The sequence below is a fragment of the Dama dama genome, chromosome 20 (genome assembly GCF_033118175.1).
Source record: "Dama dama isolate Ldn47 chromosome 20, ASM3311817v1, whole genome shotgun sequence".
NCBI classification, from domain to species: domain Eukaryota; kingdom Metazoa; phylum Chordata; class Mammalia; order Artiodactyla; family Cervidae; genus Dama; species Dama dama.
Window position 1 is genome coordinate 90,635,863 of NC_083700.1, and position 22,111 is coordinate 90,657,973.

The 22,111-nt window shown below is 37.3% G+C and overlaps 1 protein-coding gene across 4 annotated transcripts in view; it reads right to left on the minus strand.

The window, feature by feature from the left end:
• Positions 1 to 22,111, minus strand: part of ZYG11B (zyg-11 family member B, cell cycle regulator) — a 73,848-nt gene that overhangs the window by 34,440 nt on the left and 17,297 nt on the right. Inside the window, exons 2-5 of one of the 4 annotated variants that reach the window (XM_061121873.1) lie at positions 13,607 to 13,694; positions 12,971 to 13,068; positions 12,539 to 12,704; positions 6,910 to 7,664 (exon numbers count right to left, since the gene is read on the minus strand). In XM_061121873.1, coding sequence (XP_060977856.1) covers positions 6,910 to 7,664; positions 12,539 to 12,551 — 768 coding nt within the window. In that variant the 5' untranslated portion in view covers positions 12,552 to 12,704; positions 12,971 to 13,068; positions 13,607 to 13,694. The remainder of the gene's footprint in view (positions 1 to 6,909; positions 7,665 to 12,538; positions 12,705 to 12,970; positions 13,069 to 13,606; positions 13,695 to 22,111) is intronic. The other 3 variants (XM_061121874.1, XM_061121872.1, XM_061121876.1) reach the window with 3 other exon arrangements.

The following is a 22,111-nucleotide window of genomic DNA, read 5'->3' on the forward strand; positions in this document are numbered from 1 at the left end:
AGGTATACATATGCTAAACAGATATATATTAGATAGGCTCAGATCCTAGAATAAGTCTATGAGTAAAATTATCTATACTGTACCTAAAATAAATCTCAAGATATTTAACTCTATTTATAAGGGAATCCCAGGGACGGCAGAGCCTGGTGGGCTGCCGTCTATGGGGCTGCACAGAGTCTGACACGGCTGAAGCGACTTAGCAGCAGCAGCAGCAGCATGATTAGGCTTCTACTGCCTCTTAAGGTAACCCTCTCGCCCTAACTCACAATTTAGTAATGACAGTGGCCTTTTTTTATTTTTATAGCAATGGGTACATGTCAGTCCCAAACTCTCAATCTATCCCTCTCCCCCCCACAACCTACACTGACCTTTCTGATCTTTCAATAAGTCGAGCTCTTTCCCAGAAAAAAGCTACTAAGTATAACGTCCTCTCTGAAATTTTCCTCTCTTTCTTTACCTAATTTCTATTCATCCTTCTCATTTCAAGTTAAACAACACTTTGTTAGAGAGGCCTTCTCTGGCCCACCAATCTAAGTCAGGTCTTCCTGCAACATCACCTTCATAGCCATTATCACAATCGCCTTAGTAGACTGATCTATTCACTGTACCCCAACAGGCAGCACTGTGTGTGGCTCAGAAAAAGCACTCAAAAAATATTTATCAAATAAATATATTAACTGATTCTCCCAGATTTATCAAGCTCCCATTCAGCACTAAAAAATTCTGTTCAAAAGTAAGTGTATCCTGGAATTTCCCATTTATACAGGTTAATATAGTTATCTTAAAGTGTGGTTCATATACCACTGGGTAGCCAAATGTATATACCAAGAAGTGGCTTTTTGGAAAAATAACCCAGTAATAAGTCAAAAAAGAAATTATTACAGTATCACCATGATCCTCAATGAATTAATGGAACTAGGTGTTGAAGGTCAACAACTGCTAATACATCACAGAAAGAAAAACAATTAGACCTTATGTACTTAATGAAAACCTAAAACCTAAGCGTCCCGCCAAAGGGATTAAACTTGAGTTTGACTAAGTCCTCACATCTAGCTACCAATCTGCAGAAAATACAGTCAATATGCACCACAAACATACAATCAAGAAAACCTAGACTGAGGGCAAGTCTACAGACCAAAGGGTCAGATTCTTTAATACACAAAGTATAAGGAAAAGAAAGGGATCGAGAGGGAACTTTATAAAAGATACTGAAAAGACGTATGATTTTGAAAAGTTGACAAGATTAACTAAGTGCCTAGATGTAAATGGTTGGGCTGTGAAATTATTTAAAAGAGCAAGGACATGATTATCATTAGAGTCAGGACAGAGATTACTTTTGTGGGGAAGGAGGAAGTTGTGATTAGGATGGGGGCATGTGAAAGAGCTTCAGGGTAGATGACAAGTTCTATTTGTTAACCTGAGTGATGATTTCAAAATGGTAAGAAAAAAAAAAATAAATAAATAAATACAAAAAACACCCAAACCCTACTGTTCAGAGAGGTATAATCTTCTCATTAAGGTGGAAGACTATCTTTTTTTGGCAGCACCATTATAAAAGGTGACACAAAAATAAGTATGTTTAAAGTATATTACTTAGTAATAACTATGTTCATATGGGTAAGGAATATGCAGCTTTGAGAAAATGAAGGGCTGTATCACAGCTAACATTTCAACCACTGATAGGATATGCTACAAAGGTCTAATAAGAATTAGACTACAGCACAGATGTGTGTAAGTGACAAAAAGGCATATACTGAGCATTTGTAAGACTGCAGAAATAACAATGGAAGTTTCTCAACAAAATATTTTTTATACTATTTATGGTGGCTCAGACGGTAAAAGCGTCTGCCTACAACTCAGGAGACCCGGGTTTGATCCCTGGGTCAGGAAGATCCCCTGGAGAAGGAAATGGAACCCACTCCAGTACTCTTGCCTTGAAAATCCCATGGACGGAGGAGCCTGGGGCTACAGTTCATGCGGTCGCAAAGAGTCAGACATGACTGAGCAACTTCACTTTCACTTTTCTTTCATGTATAATATAGGCTTCTTTGGAGGCTCAGTGGTAAAGAATCCGCCTGCCAATGCAGGAGACACAAGAGATGTGGGTTTGATCCCTGGGTGGGGAAGATCCCTCGGAGAAGGAAATGGCAACCCACTCAAGTATTCTTGCCTAGGAAATCCCATGGACAGAGGAGTCTGACAGGCTTCAGTTCATGGGGTCTCAAAAGAGTCAGACATGACTTAGTGACTAAACAACAATAAGAATATATAATATACATACATAAACAATGATTTTGACTATGTATTCACATATATAAGCAGTTACTGAACAATAAAAATTTTCCTAATGTTCAACTCTTTTTGAATCACCCTGAATTTTTTCTTAGATTTTCTTAGATTTGGAAAGACACTGAACTATTAGGAGAGCTAAAAAAGACTATAAGAGGGAAAACACATTAACAATAATCTTCATCAGACTTCATTTATCCACGTTTGGTTGACTCAAACAGCTTTACAGTCTTATATAAAATATAACCTCAAGTTACCTTTAAATGTAAAATTACAGAACTTTTGTTACTGGAATGTAAATAATCTGAACCAAATTTCATCGCCTGTATGTTTATTCAGGGATTAACCCTTCTTGAGCCCCTACTCAAATCAAGCAATCTGGCTCCTCAAGCTATATGCAGCTTCAATTCAATCAATTTCACATGCTAGATCAAAAAGAAAACAACAACAACAAAACCAACACCTGTCTGTATGTACTAGTTTCTGCTACCTATTTAAAACAGAAAAAATGTCTTTTACCACTAAGTTAAACCTTATTAATATTTAAAATATGGATAAAACTAAATGTATATTCTAAGGAAAGACTTTCTTGTGGCACTCAGCACATAAATCTATTACAGCATTTCTCACAATTGATTAAAGCTATTTTTAAACTGTTCTGTCTCTTCTCCACTGGATCAGAATTCCTCAAGAGCAGAAGCACTAGCTCAGACATCTTTAAAACGTACTTATTAAGTCTTAGTTCAAGGGAGAAGTCTAGGTTAGAGATACAAATTTAGGATGATTCTTAAATTGACATAGGCATATAGATTTGGGGCCTGAGAGATTTAGGAAGAATCAATAAAGGGAACTGAGAGAAAGTCCAAAAAGTACAGAAAAAACAAGGCCAATCTGATATCTTAGAAACTAAGTTTAAAAAAAAAAAAAAAGTATTTCAAGAAGGAAGACAAGATCAACTGTGTCAAAAGGCATTTAGACCAAATGAGATGAAGACTTAGAATACTGGGTTTAACATATAACTAGTGATTCTCAGGAATGAGGCAGCCGGAAAACCTAAGAATCTTAACTGTGGAATAGCGGAAGGTTGAGGAAACTGATGGTTACAGATGAGCAAATAAGGTAGGGAAACAAAGGTGACAGAGTTGGTAATTCTATGTAAGAAAACCCTCTGTGTTGGGACTAGAAACAGAGAGGAAGAGAAAGAACTAAGGTTCTCAAATATAGGCAGAGATGTAGTAGAAAGAATACATTCCAGGCTCAGATAGCTGTGATCCTTAAGAAAATCATTCCCTCTCACTGAGGACAATACCTCCCTCACAGGGTCAAGAGATCAAAATACATAATACACAGAAAAGTGGAAAAATCAAATCTTCTGTTCTTAGAACCACCCACCAAAAGTCCCAGATAAGGCCTCATAAGGAATACTGGGGAGTCACACTGTCTCTACTTCCTGCATCCTTCAGTGTGGTCTAAAAAACTGAGGCATGTAAAACCAAAAGTGTCAACCTAAACTAATTTAAAGCATCATAATATTAAAACAATCATTTCAGACCCATTTTTCAACTTTGCTAATCTGGAAAATTCTAAAAAAGGAGACAGAGCAATCTCAGCTCTCTTCTCTTAACATGACCTATTATTTTTCAACTCTCAAATTAGTAGTCAAACAAATAATTTAAAACAAACATCAATTTTTATATATAGTTGAATAAAGGGCAAAGTTCCAAGATCTCTATTTTTTTTAAATTATTTTAAAACAGTGATTCTCCATTTTAGCTACATATTAAAATCACCCAAGGAGCTTTTAAAAAAACTGATGCCTCAGTCCCACCTCCCTACAGTTCTGATTTAACTGCTCAAGTTACCTAGATGATTTTTTAAATTAAAAATTTTTTCCAGCTTTATCAAGATATATAATATTATAGATACATAATGACAAATACATTATGTAAGTGTAATGTGTAAAATGATGATGTTATACATGTAAATACTGCAAAATGATTACCATGATACAGTTACTTAACATATCCATAATCTCAAATAATTATACTCCAGGTAATTTTAATTGCAGTAAAGGTTGAGAATCACTGTATTTACAGAAGTGGAAACTAGATGACAGCAAAGTAGGTATTTTCTAGAGTCAAAATTTCAAAGCAATGATGTTCCAAACTTGTTTCACAGAGGCATTGTATAACATATATTTTCTACTAGCCTCAACTAAAACCTTGGGCTAATTCACTCTAGGGTCTGTTGGTGGTAAGAACAATCGGCAAAAATCATACTGCTCGGGAATCATAGCTACTGGAGGATCTTTGCCTTGAGAAGATTACTTAGTGCAGTGTGCTAGGGACACATTCCTCTCATCCCCGAGGACACAGATCAAGCTCCCCTCCTCTGGGAAATCCTTCCTAAACTCCCAGTACACAGAGATTTCTTCCCCTTTGATTTTCACAGTTCTTTACTGACCCATTTCTTAGGCAGACAAGTAACACTAACATAGCAATTTACATTTTTTATGCTGCCTTTACCCACAAGCCCTGTGCTAGAAACTTACCTTGTTTGTAACAAGCTGTTATGTAAGCTCCTCACACTTGCTGCCCTGCACCTGGCTCACGGGAGTTTGCCATTTCTGGCCCTAGCACCTGCTTTTTCCAGCCTCATCTCATCACTCTGCAACTTCCTACTCTAGAACTCTAGCCACAGCGGCCTTCTTGAAGTTCCTTGGATGTACCATGCTCCTTCCTACCACACATCTTTTGCTGTATTATTCTTGCTGCCTGGAATTTTCTCTACCAAGTTACTCACCCATGAGGTCTTCACTCATTCATCAAGTCCTCAGAGAAACCTTAAACTAAGTCGGGATTCTCTGTTAAACATACTCAAATACAGTATTATGTAGCTTTTAGACTCTTAACACTATGCAATTTAAAGCATATATATGTGTGCATATCATGTATTAATATATAGGTTTATGATATATAAATACATATATTGATATCATACACCAATGACATATGTATGATACTTCACTGTCTGAATCCCTCACTAAATTACGAGCTCTATGAGGGCAAGATCATGCCATTTCACTCCTCCATCAAATCTCCATGTCTAGCACAGTACAAAACATGCAGAGGTACTTAATAAAATATTTACTGAATGAATGAATAAAAAAGTGACTCAAAATAATTTCCTACATTCTACTTTTTAAAGTCTAAATTTACAAATAATATAAGAACTGACATGTTTTAAAATGTTCTATAGCTAACCTTTCCTTCTCCTTTTTTGAGATCAGTACTGATTGCTAAAAAAGAACCCTCCTGCACTGTTGGTAGGAATGTAAGTTGGTACAGTCACTATGGAAAATAGTACGGAGGTTCCTTACAAAACTAAAAATAGAGTTACCATATGATTCAGAATCCCATTCCTGGACATATATCTGGAGAAAATTATCATTGAAACAGATACATGCATCCCAAAATTTACAGCAGCACTATTTACAATAGCCAAGACACGGACGCAAACTAAGTGTCCACTGATAGATAATGGATAAAGGAGATGTGGTGTGGTATACACACACACACACGAATACTACTCAGCCATAAGAAAGAACTCAATATTGCCATTTGCACCAGGTAGAATCAAATGATGCTTCGACTTAAGTGGTTTGGTCCAAGTAGTAGAGGAAAAAAAATGGGGCTCTGAAATTAGACAGATGTAGATCCAAACACTGGTTCTAACTAACAGTAAATTATAATTTCTATGTTTCTCATCTATAAAGTGGAGTTAACATCAATCTATAGATATTACCATATACAATATAAGGCATTTATAGGATACAATGTATTTTAGAAAAATACTAGTTGTCCTTAAGCCTGTTACAGTTCTATCCTTCAAGGTCTGATTCAGATACCATCCTCCATCAAGACCAAAATTCTCCAGTGAGAAAAAGTTTCTCCTACTCTCCTACAGCAACTATACTGATCCTTGGCTTTAGAGTTGTTTGTGATCATAACATTACTACTACTAGCAGGCTCCTTGGAAGCAAATCCTGTATCTTTTTTATCTTTCAATCTCAAGTTGTACCAAGTTCAGTAGATGTTTCCCAAATGGAATTTAAACCATTACGCATGAGAAACCGTAAGGAGAGAAGGATTTTACCATTTTTACAATAGAGATCTTCTTGGAGAACTTACTCTCCCATTAGATACTCTTTTCTACAAAGGAGCATTCCTAGTTTCTTTGAAGTGATCCTTTAGATATGATATGTTTAAGTGGTTCAAAATATCTAAATATTATCACCATGAGAACTATCATTTACCCAGGGCCTACAACATGACTTGCACTTTATATATATAATTATTAATCTTCAGAATAATTTTGCAGGTAAGAGTCATATCTATTTTATAAATAAATGTAAATTGAAAAGTTACATCATAGTTTGCTCTGGGCCATGAAGCAAATAATCTGGAATTTTAATTCGGACTCTAAAGCAAGGCCTTTCCACTATATAATGTCATGTTTCATGAATATGATCTATATATTATTAGACATTCACCTTAATGGAGTCTTATGCAAACTAAACATTGGTCAGCCTGACAAAGGAATATATTTTTAAAATCTAACCTTCAAATGTCCTTCGCCTGTGAGGAATTCAGAGTAGCCAGCATCAGTGGCCAGCAAACCTACAAACTGCATGCTGGGCCGCTGCTGAATAAAAGCTTCAACGGCCTTGTCTGTCACATGCTTCCTCCCAGAAACATCCAAGGAGACGAGGTTGGGCAGGATGTCCTTTTGTTCTAGTAACCGAAGAGCTATGTCTGATGTAAACTGTTTATCATCTGAAATATCAAGATGATTCAGATGTCTTAGTTCTCGAACAACATCCAGTATCTGGGTAGTTGTCATTTTTAAACATTTCAAGTGATGCATGGTTAGAGACTTGAGTCGGTCTTTGCAGGCCAGCAGAGCTGTGATGTCTGTGATCGAGGTGTTAGAAATATCCAGGCTCTCTAATCTTGGCAATGAGGCAACTTCAGCCAGGTCTTCATTGTAAAAGAGAACATTGGTGATGCTTAATGCTCGAAGGCCAGAAAGTCGGCTAAAGCACCGCTCATAAGGATCTTCGAGGGAGAGAGTTAATGAGTTCAGCACGAGGCACTGGAGATTTTGCTGGATCCATTTGTTACTGCCAAGCCCACTGATGATGTCTGTAATTGTAATGTCAGCATTCACACCTGTGGCATCAAGTTCCACTAACTTGTGGTGGCAGAAGGCTTTCCGGAAAGCAACAGCAGAGATTTTGGCTTTGCGAATGCAAGCTCGTTTTAAGCGCATCTGGTTGCCCCTAAAAATACCTACAGTTGCATCATTCAGGAGACCTAGGAAAAAATAAGCAGTACTTTAACTTCAAAAAATGGTTAAAGGATAGTTAAAATTTCCAGCATACTTTACACTTCCAAAGCATTACCATGTAACAGTATTTCATTTAATAGACATAACAATTCAGTGAGGTAAGAACGTGATTATCTACAATTTATAGATGAGTAAACTGGGGTTCTAAAAAGTGGTCTTCCAAGAGCACAGAAATAGCACATGGCAGAATCAGGACTGTGTTCGGCATTACTGCTATTCACTAATATCTGGTTCTCCACCCATTACTAGACACATGCACAGTTGTATTTTCCAACCTATCCTTGGATTTAGATGGGGCTACATGCCCAGTTCTAGCCAAAGGTATACCAGACCCAAGTATCACAAAAGCAAAGCAAAGGAAGTAATTTACCATGCCTGGAGATCTGAAAAAGACTCCATGGAAGAGGTGATCCTTAAGACGGTCCTTCAAAGATGAAGGAAAAATTCAAAGACGTAGAAAGAAGGTGAGGGGAATTTAAGAAGAATACAGGGGAAAACCTAGATACGAGTGGGAACATGGTTGATTTCTGAAGATTTACGTATGGAAGTGGGAAAAGACAAGGAATAAGGCTAGATCACTGAAAGATCAAGAGAAGAAAGCAGGCCAGCTAAAGATCTCGGGACACAAAGAACAATGCAGTGGAGTTCCTGGTTTTTTTCCCTGTGCCATATATCCCAGACTTAAGCTGGCAATTGGGAAATACCAACAAGCACACACAAAAACAGCCGCTCCCCCGCCGGGGCCACAAAATCTGCTCACTCTAGTCAAAGTACCAGGAAAAGGGCGGCCTAGCAAGGGTAAATGTTTTTGTCCCCCGACTTGACTTCTGTTGATGCCCGAGACGTAGTACTCCTCATTATGGCTATGCAGGGGGTTGGTGTTCTGGTTCATCATTAGGTCTCTAGTGTTTGCCTGAAGTAAAGTGATTACTTTATCTCAGCACATTTGCTGATGTGGATGAGGGTGTCAGAGACATAAACAAAAACCTCACCCTCATCCACACCAGCAAATGTCAAGAGGAGAACCTAGACTTTCACCCCTGCTATAACTAGTTGCCACAATCTCCCCACAGAGAAGTGTTAGGAGAAGGTCGAGTATGGAGCCAGGACTTCCATGTCCATCTGGCAGTAATGAGGTGCTTCTCCCTTTCAGAGCTGGGGTGGTATTAAAGGAAGTCTAGTGGAGAGTTGAGACCTCATCAGTGCCCAACAGTAAGTAAGGAGGTCACCTCCCTATGACATGCTGTCAGTGGAGGCCAAATGAAGAAGAGAAATGAAGTACTCACACGGCTCTCAGCTAGGGAGGTTATCAGTAAAGAACTAGTGGGGAACCAGAACGCCAATCCCCTGCAGAGCAGTAATGAGTAATGAGAAGCACTCAGTCTCAGGTGTCAACAGAAGTCAAGTGGGGAACAAGAATATTTATCCCAATCTGGCAATAATAAGGCACCTTCCACTGCTAGAGTGGTGTCAGAGACACAAACAAAAACAGCAGTCTCATAACACTATATCCAAAATGTCCAGATTTCAATAAAAATTCATTCATCATACAAAGGACCAGTAAGATCTCAAAGTGAAAAAAGACGATAGATGTCAACACTGAAAAATCAGCAATGTTAAAATTATTCGATGAAGGTCTTAAAAGAGCCATCATAAAAATGCTTAATTGTGCAATTACAAACAAGCCTGAAACAAATGGAAAACAGAAAGCCTCAGAAAAGAAGAAGTTATAAAGAAGAACCAAAGGAAAATTTTAGAATTGAAAAATACAATAATGGTTGCATTTGACAACAGAATAAAAGGAACAAAGGAAAGAATTAGTGAACTAAAAGATTAAAAAAAAAAAAATAGAAACTATCCAAATCTAAAGAACAGGAAAAAAAACCAGACTTAAAAAAAATTTGAACACAGCTATTTGTCACAGGAAGAATGGAGGAATAGGGCAGGGTTGAAAAAGTATTTGAAGAAATGGCTACACACCTATTAAAATGGCTCAAATAAAAAAATAGTAAGTACACCAAATGCTGGCAAGTACGCAGAGAAACTGAGACAGTCTTCTGTTGGTAAGAGTGTAAAATGGCATAGCCCTTCTGCAAACAGTGCAGCAGTTTTTAAAAACCTAAACATGCAACTACAATAGGACCCAACAGTAGCACTCCTGGGCATCTATCCCAAAGAAATGAAAACTTACGTTCACATAAAAGACCTGTCCATGGATGACTATAGCACTACAATATTCATATGAGACATTACATTCTTAATAGCTAATAGTTAGATATTATATTAATAACAGCTAAACGGCATTATCTTTTTAGATGGTAAAATTCTTATTCTGATTCCTAGATCTTATACACACATTTCCTGGAAAATTTTTAGCAATGAGACAACAGATACAATGAGCAAAGAGTATGACAAGAGAATCATACAATGAAGTGAGTAAAACCCTTTAGTATCAGGCTTATTTTAATATGGACTGCTACCAATATCATTAATCCTTTGAATTGAGTAAATAAGTAAATTTTTTAAAACAAATTATTTTTTAAAATCATTGCACTATTAGAAGGCTTATATTAGCAATTTTGAATGCATTCATAAGAAACTATCTAGCAGTCCAGAGGTTTTTCTTTTGCAGTATCATTAGCAGTATCCACTCTTGACTGTTTGAAGGTGGATATGATTTTTACAAAGAGATTAAAGAATTCGTGCATGTGATGAATAAGACAGGTAATCACATGGGGGAAACACAAATGGGGCAGCACACTATTTCTCTTGACCCTCACTTTCTTCATTTGAAGTCAGTTTGAAGAAAACTGGTAGAAAACACATTTTGATCAAGCATATAGCGTCCCAAAGACATACTCTGGAAGACAATTATTTAGTTATATGCACTTAAAAACTACTTTCATTATTTTATCCATATAAAGCATTCACCAGTGTCTGGTATATAATAAGCATTCAACAAATGTTAGCTGCTATTATTAATCAACAATAGTTATATTTCAAAAGGAATTGGGGAAAGTTAAAAACTTCAGTTAACATTTATTCTTTATTTACAAGACTAGTTATATGCACAAATATTTAAACTGAACTTGCTAAGTGTAATCGTTAAATTGAGACCAGAAAGAAATGCTAGCACTAGCATAACATTTTAAATATTATTTGTAAGGGATCTTTCACTTAAATGTGGATAATACCTAATGAAATTTACCCTCATTCCTTCAGCAGGTTGGAAGAATCCAAAGAGACTACAGACTTGAGCAACTCTAGTGAAAACCAAGGAATTCAGACATCTTCTTCCTCCCACCCTTCCTTCAGACGCACTATCTGCATTTGTGTGTGCTCTCTCCTGTTTCTCTATATATAGACACACACACACACATATATCAAATAATGGGATATACTTTTGCTGTGACTTTAAGTATATATAATACATGTGTGTGTGTTCAGTTGCTCAGTTGTGGCTGACTCTTTGCAACTGGCATGGACTGTAGCCCACCAGGCTTCCCAGTCCATGCAATTTTGCAGGCAAGAATATTGGAGTGGGTGCCATTTCCTCCTCCAGAGGATCTTCCCAACCCAGGAACCGAACCGAGTTTCCTCTGTCTCCTGCACTAGCAGGTGGACTGAGCCACCTGGGAAGTCCCTTCTAGTCCCTATATTTAGTAAAATGTAACAATTATAAACATATTTGAATGTATGTGTGGGCATATATATTTAAAGTCACAACAAAAGGGTATATACCATATTCAGCCATCCAGGAGCAAGAATACCTCTAATGTAGGAGTAGGAATGTTATGCGGCAGCGAAAAGGAAACAGATTTAGAATCAAACTGCATTTGAACCAGGACTTTATCATTTACTAGCAGTGTGACTCTTAACAGGTTACTTCTCTGAACCTCAGTTTCCTTACCTGTATACGAACAGGAAAAAATAGCTACCTTAGGGACTTCCCTGGTGGTCCAGTGGTTAAGACTCCGTGCTCCCAATGCAGGGGGCACAGGTTCAGTCCCTGGTTGGGGAACTAGACCCCACAGGCTGCAATGAAAGCTCCCACACACAGCAACTAAGACCTGGCACAGCTAAATAAATGAATAAATATTAAAAAAAAAAAAAAAAAAAAAAGAGCTACCTTGTAAGTTTTTGAGAAAATTCAAGAAAAGTATAAAATGCCTGGCACTAATATTATATGGAAGAGGCAGTTAATAAATGATAATTATCACTACTGCCATATTTATTCTACTTTATAGTTGTGGAAAAAATTGTATTTCTTACTTGTAAGGGTTTACACACCCTAAATATATAAAGGGATTGAATCTCTTTCAACTTAGAACTTACACATAGGTAACAAAATTCTCAATATATTGTGCATAATCAGAACTTCACAGATAAATCTTTCACAATTTATTTTCAGAATTTGTTTTTGAAGACAGAAGTAATACATTAGCTATGATTTCCTGTTTCAAAGATCAAAAGCATAAACTAGTTTTTCCATTATAACATTTATTGATTTTCTTGCTGCCAAATAACACTGTAAGATATTTTAGACCAGCTGACTTCCAAACGGCTATTTTGGGAGAGAAGCTATTTTTGCCATGCGAATAGCTTCTCACAAAAACAAAATAGAAGAAACAAACAAAAAAAAAGGACTTGCCAGGTTAGAAAAGAAAATGCTTATTTAAATTATACTATAAGTGGCAAGGTAGGCAAAAATAAATGAATTCCTTTTCCTCAATTAGGTTTTTGTTATTTCTACGAAAATAATTAAATGGCCACAGCAGCACTCCAAAATCCAATGCTAATTAAAAGGGCATAATTTTTGTTTCCTCTGTTTATTTATTACCATGAAAAGCCATGGTCTGAAGTAGCCGATCAGCCACCTCCTGTGGGAATACTCCAGGTTCCTGCAGACACAATGTTCCATCTTGTCTTGCTGAGCAGAACTTCTCAAGGTGAGTAGTCAGGAAATTCAAGCAGATATCAAGTAAGGAATAAGGAGATGCCTCCTCCTTGGATCCCAGGAAGAAACAAAGGGAAAACCAAAGCCAACAAGTTAGTTTCCAGAAAAGTAGAGAACAAAAGATTCATTTACTTGTTCAACAAGTACTGTTATTCAAGTGTCCACCATGTGCAAGATACCATGTTAGGCAGTGGGAATACAACATATGATCCATGTTCTCAAGAAGCAGGAGAAGAGAAACATTTAAACACATTTTTACTAAAAGTCTATTAAATACTATAGTATAGGATATATTGGGTAGTCATGTAAACATACAGCAAGGATGGTTAGGGAAGATGGCACAGCAGAGTAATCTTCCTAAATTACCATCCCAGGACGCTCTACTGCTCAAAACATCAGTGGGATGCATGGGCCTGGACACAAAAGAAAAAAATCTTATCGATTGTTAAACTGATGATGCCCGAGTCCTTCCAAAATCTAGCCCCAATTTACTTTCCAACTTGATCTCCCACAAAACTCCCATCCCAACCTAACAATTCAAATATGATCAGTTTATTTGGAGGAAACAATGTGCTACAGGTGTTACCCTCAAAAAAGAAAAAGGTTAACCCAGTCATTCCAATCTGAGGAATACAGAACTGATCAAATAAGCACAAAGATTTAAGTATAAGGGTTTTGATTACAGAAATAAACACTCTTTAAGGTCCCTAATAACAGTAATATAACTAAAATATAATTATAGCAGCTACCATCCATTAGGTGCTTTCTGTATGACTCTGCTGAGTGTTTAACATAAACTATCCATGATTTCAGACATTCCTCACCCCTACTTTACTAAGTAGTGAAGCATTACTTTCATTTTTGTATAACTGAAAACTGGCTCAGAAAAGTAACATCTAAGTATTCTACACACAGTAACTGACAAAGTGTAACTTCAAATTAAAAACTGACTTAGGGGGACTTCTCTGGTGGTCCAGTGGATAAGACTCCGAGCTCCCAATGCAGGCGACCCAGGTTCGATCCCTGCCACAACGAAGACCTGATGCAGCCAAATAAATAAATAAAAATATCTTTAAAAAAAAAATATGACTCAGGAACACAACTCTTAACCATATTAAACTGATACTACACATGTGACATTTTAATGGCTGAATAATATGCTGCCATTAAAAATTATAGTTCAAAGATATATTACGCAAATACAAAAATATTCATAATACAAGGTAAGTTTTTAAAAATACATAGCTTATAGAACTTCCTCAACCTGATAAAAGTCATCCATTCATTCTGATCCATTCATATTCATGGATCAGAAGACAATATTTTTAAATTGATCTACATTCAGTACAATCCCTAAAAAATTCCAGCTTCTTTTTTTGCAGAAATTAACAAACTGACCTAAAATTCATAAGGAAATACAATGGACCTAGAATAACTGAAACAATCTCTGAAAAGAGCAACAAAGTTGGAAGACTCACACTTGTCAGTTTTAAAGCTTACTATAAAGCTACAGTAAAGAAAGCAGTATGGTACTCGCATAAAAACAGACACATAAACCAATGAGATAGAACTGGAAGATCAGAAATAAACTCTAATATTTACGGTCAGTTGACTTAAACAAGGCTGTCAAGACAATTCAATGGGGAAAAAAATAGGCTTTTCAACAAACAGTGCTGGGATAACTGGACATCTACATGCAAAAGGATGAACACGGGATCCTTCCTCATAGCACATATAAAAATTAACTCAAAATGGATCAAAGGCCCAAAGGTAAAAGTTAAAACTATTAGGTTCTTAGAAGAAAACATTGGTATAATCCTTCCTGGATTTGAATTGGTGAATGACTTCTTAAGACATGATATCAAAAGCACAAACAACCAAAGAAAAAAGCAGATAAACTGGACTTCATAAAAACAAAAAAACTTTTGCATCAAAAGTCATCATCAAGAAAGTGAAAAGAAAACCCAAAAAATGGGAGAAAATATTTGAAAATCATGTATCTGTTAAGGGATTTGTATCTAGATTATACAAATAATTCTTACAACTCAACTATAAAAAGACAACTCAAAGTCAGGCAAAGGTCTAAATGGACATTTCTCCAAATAAATACAAATGACCAAGAGTCATATGAAAGACATGCAACATCATCAGTTATCAGAAAACTGCACATCAAAATCACAATGAAGTAATATCTCACACTTACTATTAAGGCTATAACCAAAAGACAGATAAAAACAAGTGTTGGTGAAGATGTGAAGAAACTGGAACTCTCATACCCTCCAAGTGGAAATGTAAAATGGTATAGCCACTTTGGAAAACAATCTAGCAGGGGCTTCCCTGGTGGCTCAGTGGTGAAGACACCTGCCAATGCAGGAGACATGGGTTCAATCCCTGATTGGGGAAGATCCCACATGCAACTAAGCCCATGCACCACAACTATTCAGCCTGCCCACTAGAGCCCAGGAGACGCAACTACTGAACCCACATACCATAACTACTGAAGCCCGTGCATCATAGAGCCTGCAACAAGAGAAGCCACCATAATGAGAACCCCAGGCACTGCAACTAGAGAGTAGCCCCTGCTCTCCACAACTAGAGAAAAGCCCACACAGCAATAAAGACCCAGCACAGCCAAGAACAAATAAATTAAAATGTTTTAAAAAATCTAGCAATTGCCATATAACCTTGTAATTCCACTAAGTATATACTTAAGAGAAATGAAAATGTAAATTATACAAAACTTGAACATAAATGTTTACAAAGGCTTTATTCATAATAGATGAAAAGTGGAAATGGCCTAATATCATCAACTTATGAATGGATAAACAAAACACGGTATACTTACACAATGAAATACTATTCCATTGTATTATGGAATCACAGATGGATCTCAGAAACATTATGCTAAGTGAAAGAAGCCGGTCACAAAAGACCATATAATGCAGAATTCCATTTATATGGAATGTCCAGAATAGGCAAATCTATACAGACAGAAAGATTAGTGGATGCCTAGAGCTAATGGAGAGGAACGGTTGTAGGAAAATGAGAAGTAAATGCTAATGGGTACATAGTTCTTTTTGAAATTGAAATATTGAAATATTTGAAAATATTCTGAAATTGACTGTGTAGTTACACAACTATGAGTATATCAAAAACCGAATTGGGTACACTTCAAATGGGTGAACTGAATGGTATGTGAATTATATATCAATAAAGTTGTCACAAAAATTATTTACAAAACTATAAATATGAAACTGAAATAAATACATCAAAATATTAACAGTAGTTAACTCTGGGTAAATTGCTAGCAGTTATTTTATATGATATGACCTGCCTCTTGAGAAATCTGTATGCAGGTCGGAAAGCAACAGTTAGAACTGGACATGGAACAAAGATTGGTTCCAAATAGGAAAAGGGGTATGTCAAGGCTGTATAATGTCACCCTGCCTATTTAACTTATATGCAGAGTACATCACGAGAAACGCTGGGCTGGAGGAAGCACAAGCTGGAATCAAGATTGCTGGGAGAAATATCAATAACGTCAGATATGCAGTGACACCCCCCCTTATGGCAGAAAGTGAAGAACTAAAGAGCCTCCTAATGGAAGTGAAAGAGGAGACTAAAAAAGTTGGCTTAAAATTCAACATTCAACTAAAATCATGGCATCTGGTCCCATCACTTCCTGGCAAATAGATGGAGAAACACTGGAAACAGTGACAGACTTTATTTTCTTGGGCTCCAAAATCACTGCAGATAGTGACTGCAGCCATGAAATTAAAAGATGCTTGCTCATTGGAAGGAAAGTTATGACCAACCTAGACAGCATTATTAAAAAGCAGAGACATTACTTTGCCAACAAAGGTCCGTCTAGTCAAAGCTACGGTTTTTCCAATAGTCATGTATTAGAGTTGGACTATAAAGAAAGCTGAACACAGAAGAATTGATGCTTTTGAACTGTGGTGTTAGAGAAGACTCTTGAGAGTCCCTTGGACAGCAAGGAGATCCAACCAGTCAATGCTAAAGGAAATCAGTCCTGAATATTCATTGGAAGGACTGATGTTGAAGATGAAATTCCAATACTTTGGCCACCTGATGAGAAGAACTGACTCATTGGAAAAGACCCTGATGCTGGGAAAGATTGAAGCCGTGGGGGAGAGGGGGATGACAGAGGATGAGATGGTTGGATGGCATCACCGACTCAACGGACAAGAGTTTGAGTAAACTCCGGGAGTTGGTGATAGACAGGGAGGCCTGGCCTGCTGCAGTCCATGGGGTGGCAAAGAGTCGGACACAACTGAGCAACTGAACTGAACTGAACTGATCTTATATGAATAAATCAAATTTTCTATATACCATGTGATTTCTAGAATTAAAAGTTATTAAAAGTTACATATTTTACAGTTTACAAAGTGCTTTCACACTGACACATTTGATATTGTAATAACTGAGTAAAGTGGACAACAAAGATATTATTTATAAGATGAGAAAACAGACTTCACAAAAGTTAAATGGTTGGCCCAATGTAACAGAGGCTGTGAGCTACCAACCATGAAATTTGGTCTTCTTTTCTTCCATGTTAATAAACCTTTTACTTTTACTTGGGCATAGGACCATCTGTAACAAAGGTCATATACCCCTGTCTTCTCTGCAGCCAGATATAGCTAGAACACATAAGAAAAACTTCAGAGGAAGTAATTCTTCAAATTCAACTTCTGCATCATAGAATTTTGCATTTTCTGTCTTACTTCCTGTGTTGTAAGTATGAATTCTTCCTGCTTTTTCTACTCTTCACTGTACCATCTTTCTAAATGTTTACAATTCATCACCCAGATGAAACAAACTACCCTCTGACCTCAGTTGGTACGTTTCAAAATAATCTATTTATTTTACAAAAGAAAATGAATGAAAGTTGGGTAACTGTCAGAGATGAGACATGAACTCTCTGGGTACATAATTTTTAGAAGTCATTTTAACAGAACAAACCCAGGGAAGTAATATATGAACACTTAGAATACTGAAATAATCATTCTAAAAAATTTTTTCCAATTGATAAAATATGTCCACAAACAAAAACAATTTTTTCACCCCCACGAATTTTTCCTTTTCAGAGAAAACTTCACCTTATCTCTATGTTAATTCCTATTAGTAAGCATAATAATACTGTTCTAGTCAGCTGCTCTTCTATTGGGAAGTACATGTGCCTAATAGTTAACCACCCGGGCTTTGGAACTAGAATGCAAATCCAAACTTTTCATTTGCTAACTGTGTGACATTATACAAGTTATCTAAACTTCCTGCTCCTCAGTTTTCTCATCTTATAATGCAGATAATAATAATGCCTTCTTCATAAAGTTGTTGTGAGGAATCCTCACATGAGATAAATAAATAAATAAATAAAATGAGATAAACAGAAACAAAAGAACTCAGAATAATGGCAGTATGTCTGGAAACACAGCTTGCAAGGGTCAGAGTCAGGATTCAGACCCAGGAAATGTAGCTCCAAGAGCCTATGCCCTTATCCAGCATAATATACTATCTTTCAACTTTATATACAAATTCTAAATATGTTATCTCACCTGATACTGAAAGCAGTTATGTGATGTGAACAAGGAAAATCATCTTCATTTAAAGAAAAACAAGAGAGAAGTCCCAGAGGAATCGGGTGGAGAGGGAGGTGGGAGGGGGGATCGGGATGGGGAATACGTGTAAATCTATGGCTGATTCATATCAATGTATGACAAAACCCACTGAAATGTTGTGAAGTAATTAGCCTCCAACTAATAAAAAAATTAAAAAAAAAAAAGAATAAAATAAAGCTAAAGCTAAAAAAAAAAAATAAAGAAAGAAAGAAAGAAAAACAAGAGAGAAGTTATATGTATCAAGCCAGTGACAAAACTAGAACTATACTCAGGTTATCTGAGATCTCCTCCAAAAACTATACTGCCATCTGTGATTCCTCAAATTCCGTATTTTAAGCAAACACAGAAGTATTGAGAGATCAGTAATTTTAATTTTATTATTAGCCACATCAAGGCGTGAGTTCCCCACCCAGGGACTGAAGCTGGGCTATGGTGAAAAGTGAAAGTACCTTCTAACCTCTAGAATTTCCAGGGAATTCCCTTTATTTTAAATAGACAACCGCAGCAAAGGACTAACAAAGAAAGGATAAAGCAGAAGCCGAAATTCGGTGTCTAAACAATTCATCTCTTGAAAATTCCTGCTCAGAGAGATTTTTCCCTTCATCAATTAGGCACACTCCAGGCAAGGCAAAAACAAAGCTCCTACCAGAAAAAAAGCAGGAGGGAGAGGAGGCCAAATCTGATTTCGTTTGGATCATAAGGTAATCCACACAGTTCAAAGACTACATTTCTAGGAAGAACAAACGAGAAAAGTCTTTTTAATTAACTGAAATGGCTTCTACTCAATCTGGACCAATCCAACTCTTCACTGCATAGCTTTTATCCTATCACTCTTCTAAAAAAATTTCAAAGGTTCCGTATCATCCATAACCACAGTTCTCATGTTTGGAACACATTTCAAGAGGCTCCCCAGCAGGAGTGTGCCATGAGATTAAAACTACAGTATTAACTTGACACTTTTTTTTTTTTAACTAAAGAAAACAATTTTATAGAATAGATAAATGAACTTCATAAATAAATAAATGGAGTGGGCTATATGGTTTAGCTGTATTTCCAAATGTTACCTTCTGTTTTTTTGTAAAGCTTAAAGATTTGCTGGAGCTCCCTGGGGACTAGGTTCTGGACGGAGGGGCACTGCATTTTGCATAGCACTGGAAACACAGGTGGAGGGGAAAGAAACCTGGGTGAGTGTGTTTAGAACATCAAACACACTCAAAGATTATTTGAGGGGATAAGAGTATGGGAGGTTGGGGGAAAGGGAACCAAGTTATGTAACTAATAAATAAAAATATTTTTGTACTGAAACAAATGTATTAAGTAAAAGGCAAAAAACTGCATGAATTTTAAGATAAAACACAAAATTACCAAGAAATTACTATCTGTAACACTGGTTTCAAGTAAATCCATTTTCTATCTCCCAGGAAATCAAGTTTCCTCTGCTGTAGGAAGCTGGCAAAGAGACCTAGAGAATAAAATATAAACATTATAGCAAGGTATCCAAAACCTTTACTAACTGGTTCCAGCCTTCCTTCCCAGCCTCATTTTCTACTGGTCCCTTCTCCCTCTAAACATGTTACTAAATAGATACACAAAAGTGAATGTTCCCTAATGCAACCTACTATTTACCATCTCTTCCTAAGCACTGTATCAAGCATTTTCACATCTCTGAAACTTTAGATGAGTCCTTCTCTGTGGCAAAATCTGACACATCCTTCAGCAATCAGTCAAACCTCACTAGTTCTATGATGCCTTTCCTAATTTCCAGGGCAGCATTAATTTGACTCAGCACCTGGGAGGTTAATCTGCACCATTATCTATTAGCTGCTGCTGCTAAGTCACTCCAGCCCTGCTAGCTACTATGTACTGAATGACAGCAGTGTGGGGACAGGCGCAATCCAGCAACTTTACATATACATTTGCAATCTTCAGAACAACCTGCTTTGAACAAAACAGGTACACTAAGGCTCAGAAAGATTCATTTACTGTGAAAGAGAAAAGAGCCAGCAGAAGGCAGAGCAAGAATGAAAATTACAAGAGCTATCACTGCAGTGACAGAGCGCACACGCACACACATTTTTCATGAAACACTGTCTCAGATCCTGCTTCACAGCTCTTCAGATACATGAGCTCTTTGAATTTCTAGGTTCTATGAATCAAGCACCATTACAATATACATTTTAATGAAGAAACTGAGGTTTAGGCTAAAGAAAAAAAACACATATAGATACACACACACACACACGGCCAGCATGTTGATAAACTGGAACTAAAAAATGAGGCCAAACCTATACTTTCAAGCTCTTAAACCACTATACTATAGTAATATCATAATTGTAGGGCTTTATTCATATATGCTATGTACTATATGCAATAAACTATGCTATGTACATTACATATATAATTTCATTTCCTTCTCATTAAAATTGTACCAGTATCCCCTATTCTATGAAGACACTGAAACTTAAGGAGTTATTAATTTGCCAAGATGATACAGCTAATAGGTGCCAAAGCCAGGATTAGACCCCAGGCAATCTGATTCCAGAGTTAAGGCTGTGCTTTTACCACTACATAAGCTGCTCTTTATTTCTGACTCCAAAGGCAGTTTCTTTTATAATTTCTGTTACACCATAGTTATTTATGACTGTATCTGTCTCCCCTACTAGATCATGATGCTCTTCAAGTTCAAGGAACATATTAACCCTTTTTGTATATCCTTAGCACCCAGCACACTCCTTGATATTTACATGTTAAAAGAGAAAGAGTTCAAATTGGAATAGTGGTAAAGAGATTTGCCCAGAGTCACACTATTTGTAAGAAGAGGGACAAAGATGTAACCCTGCTGCTGCTGCTGCTAAGTCGCTTCAGTCGTGTCCGATTCTGCGTGACCCCATAGACGGCAGCCCACCAGGCTTCCCCGTCCCTGGGATTCTCCAAGCAAGAACACTGGAGAGGGTTGCCAATTCCTTCTCCAATGCATGAAAGTGAAAAGTGAAAGTGAAGTCGCTCAGTCATGTCCGACTCTTCAAGACCCCATGGACTGCAGCCCACCAGGCTCCTCCGTCCATGGGATTTTCCAGGCAAGAGTACTGAGAGTGGGGTGCCATTGCCTTCTCCGGATGTAACCTTAAATCTTCTTATTACGAAGTCTATATCTTTTCCACTATAATATGTGAGAGACATGGGTTCGATCTCTGGGTCGGGAAGATTCTCTGGAGAAGGAAATGGCAATCTTCTCTAGTATTCTTGCCTGGAGAATCCAATACACAGAGGAGCCTGGTGGGCTACAGTCCACAGGGTCGCAAAGAGTCTGACACCACTGAAGGGACAGCACGCACGCACCCCCGCTTACCATGTGCTCAGCTGCTATAGTCTGTCCGACTCTTTGAGACCCCATGGATGGTAGCCCACCAGGCTCTTTTGTTCCCAGGATTACCCCACAAGAATACTGGAGTAGGTTGCCATTTCCTCCTCCAGGGCCTCTTCCCCACTCACTGATCAAACCTGAGTTTCCTGCAGCTCCAGCATTGGCAGGTGGGATTCTTTACCACTGGGCCACCTGGGAAGCCCCATACTTTACCATACTCAGAACACTTATCAGTTTGGCACTGACATAAATGCCAAAAAACAACTTGGGGACCAGCTGGTTGTTACAGTGACTCACACTAGTGGTGATAATGCTGTGGATTAGGGTAGAAGCAAGGAAAATGGGGAAAAAAAAAAAAAAAAAAAAAACAAAGTGAAAAACAATTTGAAGGAAGAATTGACAAGATGCAGTAAGTGACCAACCAGGAAACAGGTGCTGATTTCTGAATTCCCA